At 35.4% G+C, this 13,144-nt stretch overlaps 1 protein-coding gene across 1 annotated transcript; it reads left to right on the forward strand.

Moving 5' to 3' along the window:
- Window positions 1–1,375: 1,375 nt before the first annotated feature.
- Window positions 1,376–11,229, forward strand: LOC127878760 (patched domain-containing protein 3-like). Its single transcript, XM_052425318.1, is given in 9 exon segments — window positions 1,376–1,565; window positions 4,635–4,858; window positions 5,052–5,211; window positions 5,955–6,055; window positions 7,707–7,885; window positions 8,273–8,415; window positions 8,666–8,866; window positions 9,256–9,872; window positions 9,874–11,229. Coding segments are annotated over 9 exon segments (2,610 nt in total). The 3' UTR covers window positions 10,669–11,229.
- Window positions 11,230–13,144: the final 1,915 nt, after the last annotated feature.

The following is a 13,144-nucleotide window of genomic DNA, read 5'->3' on the forward strand; positions in this document are numbered from 1 at the left end:
CACATGTACTTAATACATTAATGACTAGCTTTAAAATAACTGTGTTAAGGTCGTTGTAATTTGACACCATTTCTTTACAATCACTTCAATTTAAAGATTGGCATTCCTTCAGACTCAACTACCGATCATATAATTAAAAATCATTAAGATATTAGACTATTCAGTTTCAGTTCATTACATTGTGTAATGGTATACAATTAAACGAAACAAGTCAAAATAATTATTATTATACTTGAAACGCTGATTTAAATACTTGGTTAAGTGTAGACATTAAGACCTTTGTGTTTTCCTTTTATAATTTCATGAACTTTTAAGATATGTAGCTTGCTGGAGAAGTTTGAAAATGTTATCTGTTACAAGTAACATTTTCTTGATATAAATTGAATCTATTTTTAATAGAATAAATCCTACCAAATTCATGTCTAGCGCTTTACATACTGTTAGCCCAGTAACCCTATTGCCTACTTAAATCAGCATACCACGGCGGTGAATGGAAATTTAATAATAAACAGATATTAAGTTTGACTATTTGAAAGTATTGTTTTTATAAATCGCGAAGGATGATAAATCTACTAGTCTTGTAATTAAATGAATTACATCAAACAAACACTCGTCCAATTTTTTAAACAAATTTAACATCACCATTGGCATGTAATATTTATTTAAACACGTGTGTGTTTTAGATTAAATAAAGATTTAAATATATCTATATGTAACGAGATACATATTGGCTTTTAAATTGTTATTTGCTATCACGACTTGTATGGTGTAGGTATGAAACGTTGTTTATTAGCATTTAATTCAAGATAAACCATCTGGTTTATGCATGTTTTGTAAGACAAGTGAATCTGGTCAGAGTAAGATTTTATCTGTTTGAAATACACTTGAACATATTAATATCAATGGAGATGAGACAATTATATGATGACCAAATCAGCTTTAAATTCCTTTTTTTTTTAATTTATTTTTTTAATTAATTTCATTAAAAAAAATAGCGATAATTTGTTGTACAGTGAACGTCGCGATTTTTTCAAATTTCAATCAGGTACTTTTGCGTAAAATAATCACAAAAAGCCCTGCATTTTTTCATAATTGTTAGGGAGGATACTATCCCAAGACTTACTACTTCTAAGAAAACTAATGGAGAAATACTTGATTACGTAACTATTTGAGAAATGTACCATCAAATATTTCTTCATAGTGCTTATATTCGGTGACTTAGAGAAAATATACATTACACTATCAAAGTGGACGAAAAGTCTTTGGGCAGTTCTGATTCTCAATTTTGCTGGGTCCAACTACATGCTTAACTGTACCCACTTTACGCGGGGTTTCTCGTTTTCTTTACTTCTGAATTACTTATAATCCTGACAGAATGAACTGGCTGAAATTTTACAAAAGGGTTGATAAAATTATTGGGGCAGTGTTTGCCCGATATGGTGGCTTCATCTCCCGTCACGCCTGGAAGGTCATCATTATCGTCGTCGTCATCAACTGTGCGCTGGCCGTCGGCATGCTCAGACTGAAGTCGAACATCAGCGCTCAGGATGTTTATTTGCCTGAAGGTGGGCTATGTTTCACATTAAGCTGTTATATTAAACCATTGTGTAATACCGGTGTACATAGTTGTTAACCCATTTACGCATGTGTAGTGGTCCATAGCCTGAAGGCATTATTCTGCCATGTTTTTGTTTTGGACCTTAATCCGGTTGCCTCATGTGTATATGCTTTGCATTTGTCCGTCGGTCCGTAGGTAGGAGGGTCTGTGGCAGTTTGTCGGTCTGAAGACCCTTCTGCGAACTATCTAGAGAACTATATCTTTCCCTACAACCGTGATAATTGGTATCGTAGTTACTTGGATAAAAAGAAGAACCATATCGATTAACAGGTCATATATATATATATATATATATATGATCATGCTAATAGGTAAAGTGGCTAATTTCATGAGGGGCAAGACGATAAATTATTTGAGGGCAACATATCATAGGAAACAGGCACAGGAGTTTGAAGCAGAAAATTAATGTTTGCACTATTTTTTGTAGAACGCTTCGACTAAACATGTCGTACACTTGTTGCATTAAAATAAACACGTGTTCATTGTGAGTTCACAAGGCAAAAAATTAAGGTAAAAAGGATGGTGTTCAACCATGAGAACAGCCATTTAGGTAACAGGAAGTGCATTGCTACTAGTCGGGGTGGGATAAAACATGCTTTGAAAGCATCATGTATTATCAGTCACTATGACAACGCTTGTTTGCTTAAATATCAGTTATTATAACCAAATAATTATTGCTGAAATATCAGTGTCCAATGGTATAACTTTTGGAATTGAGAAGCAGCAGTAATTACCACAACATTGTCACATTTTTCACGGTAGCAATGAACATAATATTGACGTTGAATTTCAGTAACCATGGAAACAACATCTTCGCCATAAAATAAGACACCATGACAGCAACCATGTTGCATTTTTAAAAGAACCATTGCAACAACATTTTCGCTATATTATTATAAAAAAAATGATTGCACCGTTGTTCTGATTGAAAGTTACCATGACAAGAACCTTGCAACCATATTATTTGTTATTATTACAGACATATTGGCTGGTTATTATTACAGACATATTGTCTGCAAAGTACTTTCGTCAATTACTATGACAATTACATAGAAGACTTAACATAATAAAAACAACATATATGTTGTTGCCGTGTTATTTATTAAAATTGCAGCAACCATATTATCTTAAAATATTATATCTGGACAACATTTCACTTGATTATCAGTAACCATAACGACGCCATTGTCCCATGTTATCCGCTATCGTGAAAGAATCATTATCATTTATGTTTTTATCGGTTTGAGTAAACTCAGTGTTGATTCTTTATTAATTATGACAGAAATGTTACCACATAACTATCATTCAAGTCCAAGTTCGGTTTTATTTGTAATATAGGCCTCCGGCCCCTGACACACTTATAAATTACAATCCATGCACGACCATGTTGTGTGCACAATCGGTTTTCATAACATATAAGCATATTATCGAGTGGTACACAATGCTTTATAATAACATGCTAAATTATTGTACACAATTTGCATTTAGCAGAGCGAAGAAGTTATATTAACATATATTCATCAGATACATACGCACGCGCGCATGCACGCACGCACGCACACACATACACACACATATAGGTATATATATTCATACATACACACATACATATGTTTTAGAGTATATATACAAAGGTATTGCCACTGCATATTACCTTTATCAATGCTAAAAACCTGAGTGTAATGCATATATATTGTAGAGTGGAATTAAGGTTATATCGGTAGGGCATACAATAAATTGACAGAAAGTTTTTGCCGAGTTATATGCCCTATCGGAACAAAATATAGGACTTTCACGGTAGGGCACTATATTTAAAAAAAGAAAATTTTACAATTTATCGGAAACACAGCTAGGTTCTCGGGAAACCCACATAACTTGATTTTATTATAGATCAATAATTAATTTCGTGTTTCAAGTGTTTTAACAATGCTGGAAGCCGTTTGTTTCATTGTCTGTTTATTTTTACATTATAAAGAATGTGTGTTTATGTTTTTCGTATGTCATGCAATACAGGGCACTTTAATAGGAAATTTTATTCGCTTGCTATTTCACCAGTATTGCAAGTTTGGCAAACCTGTTGTTCACAAGATATACCGCGATATCTGCCTGTTTCAATTTCTAGCGGAAGCGTTACGGGACGAAGTTGTGCAAATATGCGCCTTAATGTGCGCACAAATAGGATGTCTAAGTATGATTTTCGTTTAAGTTCTTGGTTCCGATTTGGGAGATGTATTTACCATATTCCACCAATTCTGAATTATTAGGGCTTTTATTAATGTATAAATTTTTGCTGTTTCGAGACATGCTGATGAATCCGAATGTACTGAAATCCAGTTTTGCTTTGTAAGTTCTTTATTTTATGTGCCATATTAAAGTAGAGATTTTAATTTGTGTTCAATAAGACATTGTAGCATTTTTTTAGTATTTTGTGTCGGCCATTCTTATTATCCTCAATCAATATTTAAGACATCGTTTTTGTGAAGTTTTAACAATAGGAAAGCGACCACAATTTCTGAGGCTCGTGATATTTGATGTGGTTTTTTTTCTCGAACACAAAGGTACCTTTTGCAAGCGTGACGGTGGGCCGGTGCGATACATTAAAATTCAGTAAAAACCCAATTTTCGCTTACATGTTATAAATCAGGACTTATTTTACCGTCAAACAGTTCAAAGAAGACTGAAGAAGATAGTTGGCCATATTTATATAAGGACGATAATATGCCATTAAAGGCACGCTTCCCCTTACTTGCATTTGCGTAGCCATGTTATTTAATGAAAGAGAAGAAAAGAAAAAGAAACCAACGTAGGTGAAGAGCTTAAGAAAGTCAATTAAAGTACCCGCGTAACTCCAGCATTCATTCATTGCTGGTTTACCTCCCTTTCTGAAGAACATAATTTTTGTTTTCTATGTAATCCTGTTCTCGTACAGAATTGATTGAATGAATAGAGTTACGGTATCATTTACCACGATAACATTTTCATTTCATTATCGGTTACCATGTTTTCAACTGTGTAGGTACCCGTTCGTGGGATGACCAGGCCACAATGGAGGCTACATTCCCTGATTTAAGCAACAGAAACTACCAGAGTATCCAGTCACTGTCCGAGGGCTACTACGCTCGGGTCATCGTACGCGCCAAATCTAATGACCTGTTGACCTTGAACGCGCTGGATAAGGTCCAGAACCTGGACGATATAGTGCAAGGCATAGTTGTATACCACAACGGACAGACTCTAATGGTGAGAATTTTGTTTACAACACTATTTTTCTGGTACTTTTTTTCTTAATAGATGTAGTTTTATTTTCAATGTAAATAACGTTTAATTGTGACCATACATAAGCATTTTGTTTGTTTTTTAAACATCGTTTATCCTTTGTAAAACTCACGCTTCTGATTGTATTTTTGTGAACGTATCGGTATTGATCATTCAGTTCCAAGACTTGTGTGCTAAAGCCCACGGCGCATGCTCACTGGAAGGATCTATCTTCTGGGACGCCGACTTCCGCAATGCCGTGGCGAGTGGAAACGTGACGTATCCTATGTTTACATCATCGGCAGTAGGAACCGTGAACTATGCATCGCTTACTGGGGGTAATTTATTGTTTATCAAAGATGTTTAAATCAAAAGAAAAAATGATGTGCGTGCATTTTTTAAAAGTTGCTCTCACTCCCGCCCCAACCAGCTTGGGGCATTCATTAGTCTCTTAGGTTTGTTCTTAATCTTTTAAATCTCACCAAGGAGTGGCTAGGCCAATTGGCAAAAGTGCTGCATTACAACTCCAAGGATCGCTTGTGCTATTCTTAGCCCAGCAACTTGATTTGTGTTGAGGGTGGTCATGGATATCTTTTTACACATGAACCTTACATTTGATTTAAGTATATCAGCATTCGTGCATTAGGTAGATATAATATTATTGATGCATGTTCAAGCACATAATAAACATATTGGAACCATCATTAGCAGTGGCCTTTGAAAGTCACTTAGTCACTTATTTTCAAGAAAATCAAATTAATATGTACCGAATGCAACAATGAAAAAAGAGTAACGTTTGAGCCCAGTTATAAAAATGTAAGCGCGATAGAAGAAAAAGTAATATAATTGCGTATAGTTATATTTTAGCCTATCTAAGAAAGTATTCTTATTTCCTATTATGAAAGTGAAAATTATCAACACTGTCCATAAAATCGCTAAACTATATGCTGTTTGTAGATGAAAAGTATATAGCCCATCATTTGTATATTTTCTCATATTTGTATTTTCTGGGCTCCCTATTTTAAAATATCACTCGCGTGTTTGTGTTTCTTTGCCAAACCGTGCCTAGAATGTTTTAAAGGAAATGTCAAAGTTGCGAACGGAGTCCTTAAAAGCTTGGAATACATTCACCTCATGTACTCCCTGAAGGCCACGGCGGGGAAGGAACTGGCTGACTTATGGGTAAGATAACACATATACATACATATTTGTACTGCATTATGCAAAAGCAAATATTCATCACCAAAATGTCGCATATTCTGCATATACACAATGTCAATTAAAGGGGCCTTTTCACAGATTTTGGCATGTATTACAGTTTCTCGTCAATTGCTTTATTTTGATAAATGTAACCATTGGATCTAAAAAGCCCCAGTAAAAAATGAAGAATTAAATTTAAAAAAAAGAAAAAAGTAGACCTCAACAGGGCTCGAACCACTGACACCTGGAGTCCTGTAGTCAAAAGTCTGTCGCTTAGACCACTCGACCATCTGTGCTCATCTATGATGTTCGTTTTTTATACTTTATATAAGATATTGTCGTAGCTTCATAAAATATAACGACAACAACAGAACTCTGCAAATAATTCAATCGTTTCGCGTTGCAACGCTTTATAATTTTCAGGTTTTTAAATCATCAAAAGATGCATATGAATGCTATTTTATAGCATGGTTAACGTTCAGTATTGCTGTTTTCTCACAAATATCACTACTAAAACGAAAATTTGCGAATCGGAAACATTTTTTTAATTTTGTCAATTTACTAAAATGTGAAAAGGCCCCTTTAAATGTAAGCAACAGAGTGTATGTTTTCCATACACAAAGCGTCGTGTATTCTTTCTCTTTCGAAAAAGGTGCATAAACGACCCTTTCACAAATTAGTGTTTATCATATGCTGACAAGTAAGCAATTTTATCAAATAATTGCGATCAATGAGTTATTCTCGGTTAAAATTAGTTCACTCAGAAGAGCGCATATGTCACTACGTGTTTATTTGTGTGTTTTTCTCATTGAATTCTCCATCAAGGTGGTATGTGCCGGTTATCCATCCGTTGTCTAGTGCTGATTTATTTGATTATTGGGAAATGACTGATTTTTTAAATATATATTACATCTTCAACCATGGTCACTCTCTTACAAAAATACTGCTTAATATGCGAATATTTATTTTTACAATTCATGTCCGTCCGTCATGTAATGTGATTGTCGCTGAATTGTATAAACGCGCTCAAGGAAGAAAATGTTGATACCTGTATAGTTTCATAGCTTCCATTTTACTTTCCATCCATCTTCATTGTCTGAGAATTGATATAGATATAATTTCATGGACATTTTCTAAACATAGCTGATTCAGGTAAAACGATTATTGACATGAAAGTGTGAACTTGATATTGATTAATAAATACGATAGGCGTTTTGTGCCAAGCATAAGGTATGAATAGCAGAACAGACCGCCTTTATTTGACTTCAACACTGTTAAAATATTAGAAGATGCAATAATCTGCGTCAGCACATGAGTAACCTACATTTTGTAATTGCTCTATCATTTATGTCTTTAAACCAATGCCCCAACCGTATGATGTAACACTAACAGCAATAGACCCATAACGCAAAACACGAATCAATAACATAAAAACATGTATGAATGAAACTCTAGTCATCGCAATGGAAAGGTCCATGTAGGGTCTTTGGCGGTGTGAATCGCTTTCAAGCGGTCCAGCATCCCACTGGGTTCAGAGTTATTATAACAAACATTCATACGTAAGGGCGACGAAAAGAAACACTAAATCAACCAAACATAAACAATTAAATCAAACTATTTGTAATGACTTTAGGTGAAGGCATTCAAAACGCGGATGGAGGGCTACAGCTCGCTTGAACTGGATGTTGCCTATGCCAATCATCTGTCACTGGACGAAGAACTGGACAAGAACATAAATGGGGACATCGCGTTGTTCGCAATCACGTTCACGGTTATGCTCACATACGCCTCTGTCGCTACGATGAATATTAGGTATAACTAGTTTCTTTTTTTGACGTAAACACACGTAACGTCATCAAAGTATTTATCTGGTAATGCCTTACTTTCCTATTTATTTCAAAGAAAATCGTTAAGTTCATTGTCCGTATATTTCATTAGGCTAATCACTAAAATAATTTTTACACATCCTGTCTATCCACAAGTACGTCCTTGTTATTGCGATTACCCAAAAGTACTGAAAATACTTGAATAGAATTGTGTATGCTTTTCAATGGCGAAGTTAGGACCACGTGTAGCCTCTTGTTTGAGCATGCGTTTTCCTTATTACAACACAAAAGTTTAATTAACCCTATTAACTAGTTATAATGCTTTCCCTCAGTATAACGTCTCAATAAATGGCAAGTTTTCCGTGCTCACTAGGGACGCGGTCAACCAGAGGGCTCTGTTAGGCTGGGCAGGCATTCTTGCCGCAGAACTTGGAATTATCGTCTCTTTAGGTCTCTGTATGGCTGCAGGTCTCGAGTTTGTCAGTATAGTTGGCGTTATGCCGTTCCTGATTATAGGTACGTAACTGAACTTTTGTGTTACTATTGCCGTAGTGTACCAATGACCATGACCAAATTCCTTGGAGTTGTGATTCTTTTCTGCCAAAAGCTTAAATGTAATTTATTTTAAGCCTTAATGGAACATAATGAGGTATTGCGAACCGCAGAAATTTATATTGACATGTGTTTAGTACATATTAACAATTAATTCTTTCACGTTGGATTGAACGCTTAATAATACTATTTGAAGACAATTGTTTTTCTCCAGGCGTAGGCATCGACGACATGTTTATATTGCTGTCGGGTCTTTCGGGCGCTCAAGGCGAGGCTACTGTTGAGGGCCGCATGAAAGAGACATTGCGGGCAGCCGGGGTCGGGGTCACCATCACCTCGTTAACGGACCTGATAGCGTTCATGTCCGGGGCGGCATCCAACTTCCTCGCCGTGAGGAACTTCTGTATCTTTACGGGTATACAAATACTCAAAGTAGTTTCACTAAGATCCGTTTGATCATAAAGGTTTATATTTGGTATCTATTTTTATTATCAAGCTAAGTTTGATCCTCAGAAAACCCCTAAAATAAGTTTTTTTGGTATTGATTTAACTGTTATATATTGTTTCATTGACGCGGTCACATTCAGGTCCCGGTGAAGCAAAATTAACCGACATAAAACAACTACAACGATGCAGTTTTATGGTTTCATCAATTGCTTAATACAACAATAAAACGAGGTTTATTGCAGACTTGTTCCCCAAAATCAAATATTAAAGGAAATACCAGAATATCTATGAACTTGACCTTAAAAAGTCAAAACTAAAACGTTCGATCCTTGGTACATAGTATTTCTATACTTACAGGTGTTGCTGTGGTATTCTGCTACATCAACAACATCACGTTCTTCACTGCTTGTCTCGCCATCCACGAACGACGAGTAGAATCAAACCGGCACTTCTTCTTGATGTGCAAGACGGTCCCGAGCACAGAGGATGCCAAACAATGTGGCCAATCAAGAGCCCGCGTTCTGTGTTGCGCGGGATCACGTCCAAGGAACCGAAAAGAAGCGGAAAGTCTTTTGGACAAGCTACCAAGTTGGCTTATGCCGAAGATCGTTCTTAAGACACCGTTGAAAATAGGCATCATTTTCTTATTCGCTGGTTATATGGCCGCTTCGATATATGGGTGTGTGAATCTCAAGCAAGGACTCATGTTTTCACAACTTGTTTCGGAAGAATCATACTTTTATAAATATTCACAGCTTCTCGAAGATAAGTTCTCACGTCGGAGAGTCGTCTCTATAGTTACAACACATCCGTACTCATTCAGCGATGCTTCAACAGAAAGAGATCTAAACGCGGTTTTGGCAAGGGCTAAATCAAATTCTTACTTTGACCCGAACTTTGAGATTAATTGGCTCAATACGTACAAATTAGGCGCCTCTTACCAAAACTCTAGCGAAGTTAACTTTATCTCTGGTCTTAAAACATTTTTTTCAGGCTATGCAGTACAGCCGATTTGAGAATGATGTAGTTATTGATTCCGAAGGAACCACAATCAAAGCTTCCCGGGTGTATCTTATGTCTCGTGACTTAAAGGACAGCCAAGAAGAAGGGAAGTTTATGCTTGAAGCTCGTGAAATTGCGGATGCGTCAGAATTTAAGTGTTTTGCCTACTCCCCGTTTTTTATCTCTTTTGAACAGTTTGTCCAAATTCTACCACAAACGCTGCAGTCGACTGGTATCGCTTTGGCCGCCGTGTTTTTTGTCACGTGTATTTTTATGCCTCATCCCGTGCTGATAATATTCGTTACGATCACCGTTACAATGATAATGGCGGGCGTGTTCGGCTTTCTTCTTTACTTGGACGTCGCGCTGAGCTCAATCACGATGATTGAGTTAATTATGAGCATTGGCTTCTCCATTGACTTCACCGCCCATATATGTCACGGTTTCATGACTTCAAGATGCAAAACTAGAGATGAAAAAGTCAGAGACGCCATTGACAAGACTGGTTCACCGATATTCCACGGCGCAGTTTCGTCTTTGTTGGGAATAATAGTACTAGCTGCAGCAAAGTCTTACATATTTCGAACATTTGCAGCGGTGATGGGATTCGTTCTATTTTTCGGCATCACCCATGCATTGTTGCTGCTTCCGGTTGTGTTGTCCTGGATTGGTCCAATGAGATCTGAAGATAAGACACGTCCGCAGCTTAACGCGACCAGCGGAAGAAACTCCCCCATGGAAGGGCTGAAAGCCTATGAAGGTCTTTAAAAATCAAGTCCTGAAAAGATCAAGCGCATGTCAAGTTCGCAGAAATCGAGAGTTGGTATTTCATCTGATGACATTGCAGATTTTTAGAAAAATTAACAAAATTTCGAATTAAAACAAAAGTCTGGTCCAACGAAGCGCAAGAAAGCAGATCAGGTTCACCTTAAATCGTTAAATCAAACCCGACGAAGTTGTCACCTGAGTACAGCGTTCACCTAGCAAGATTGGCCCGACACATATATTTTTATAACATCTGTATATAACGTTCGCCAGTAGTATACGGTCTTCTGCCTGTATTTTTCAGACCGAAAGCTTTTTTATCATGCGGTTAGCGGTAACGAGTAAGTGATTTCAAGGTGCCAGAAGTATACACTAAAATCTAAATGTATTGTCGCCTCTCATAACAAACGCCGTAGCGGCTATATTGCGTCTATTTGGAGGCTAAATAATATGCTATCACAAACTGCCTTTGATATAACAAATGCCGCCCACTGCGAAAAACAAATAATAGGGTTTTCAAAAAGTTTGCTTTACTGGGACAGGTACGGAAAAATTTCAAAATAACTTATAATAAATTATTAGTAAATACATGAGGACTAATTAGGATTTTCCAATATTCAGATAGTATTTACATAATTAAATATGAAATTAAAAATAAAACTTTGTTTATTCAGAATGATTGTATGTGGTTTGAACCTTTTTAGCGAATGTGATATGTTGTTTATGGTTTGAATCATCTATAATATTAAACATGTTATTTATGCATGAATGTTGTGCCAAATTTTTTTTTGAATAAAATGATATTTGTATGGTGTTTGTGTACAATGTTAGAGATTAACACAATCTTTTGTTATGCAACATTAATGAGATCGAGGAAGATCACTATGTTCTTAAAATTTCTTTAAATTGCGCGAATGTTTTTAATACATTTATTATAAAGCATTATAGATCCCGTCAAAATATGTTGAAGCTTATTGTGTGGTATAAAGCAGTTATATTCTTTACAAAGATTATAGGTACATACTATTGTAATAGTTGTTGTAATTATTAAACTACGTTTGACATCATGTGGCTACAGTGTATTAACAAAATCCATGTGACATTCTCACGAAAACAAATTTTTCTTTCTATTTAATTTGATCGTAATTCGAAATGACGCATGTTGTGTATTTACTTCAAACACATGATGTTTTATTGTATATGTATATTTATAACGATCAGCTTTATTTGTTCAATTCAAATTCACAGTTTTGTTCTGTTCTTATGTTAGTATATTCAGCCCATACATGCACAGGTAAATGGCGATGCATGTCGATAATGACACTTCACAACAGTGTAGTGGTCGTAAAAGAATAGTATAATAATAAGTACAACACTGTCATCAACAAATAAGAAAATGTCCGCACGTACAAAGCGATGTTATCTTGGACCAACTATGGCATCACTTCAAGTGACTTTAGGTTTCACATCCTCGGTAACACATAATTAACTCATTTCGTATACTGCATTTACGTTTACTGAAACGGAGTACAACACGTAGTTATTTGACGTGATTATGTCTCGAAACATATGCATGGATGTGCTAAAACGTGTTTTCTATTGTAACACTAAATATATTGCGAAGCAATACTCGTCCTAAATATTTGGCTACTCATATAAAGGTTTTGAACTACACGTCTTTAAAATCATTTATGGACATTTAAATAATATTGCAAAATCATCAGTTGTTTGGCTTTTCTAAGCACCTTATTGCCATAGAAAGATGCGGGGAAATTATTTAAAAAAAACACATTAAAACACAATTGTTTTCAATTAATAATAAAACTAAATGTAATTTGTATCGATTTATTTATTTGAGATTCACAAAAGTAAACACAATGAATAAGGCTTGAATAAGGAATAAGAATCTGGTTCCTTTTTTCCATATTAAGCCGCGGAAAAGAAACTGGATTATAAATATAAAAAACAACATGTTGAAGTGTACAATACTGCTATTGTATATCACATACAAGTCATGTAAAATAATGTTTTATGATTTAGGTTTTGTTGATGTGAAGTTAGTATTTTAATTAGAAAATATCGGTCCGATTTTAACAAGAAATCCTATGCAAGCGCGAAGAAGAAATATGCATATGTAGCATAGTACATAAATAAAATGTTTTCGAGTTATTTTGTTTTGATTTACTTAAGAATTGTTTTCATTTTTTTTCTTTAAAACTCAAATATCAAATAAGTTAAACTTGTATAATTAATAAGGAACAATTCCTTATTCCTTATTCGAAAAAGGAACTAGGAAAACGGAGCCAACTTACTCTCCATTTCATTATCAGCTGCTTTTGAATCGATTGACATTTGTAAGTGTTCTCCTTAATGTATTTGTTTTCTTAGTATTCGATGAATATCTTTTCCTCTTCGGTGGTCATAGTTCAGTCTTGGTCTGATATTGTTCATTGTTGAAACTTAGTACTTTTTACTCTAT

The sequence above is a fragment of the Dreissena polymorpha genome, chromosome 1 (genome assembly GCF_020536995.1).
Source record: "Dreissena polymorpha isolate Duluth1 chromosome 1, UMN_Dpol_1.0, whole genome shotgun sequence".
Classification (NCBI taxonomy): Eukaryota; Metazoa; Mollusca; class Bivalvia; order Myida; family Dreissenidae; genus Dreissena; species Dreissena polymorpha.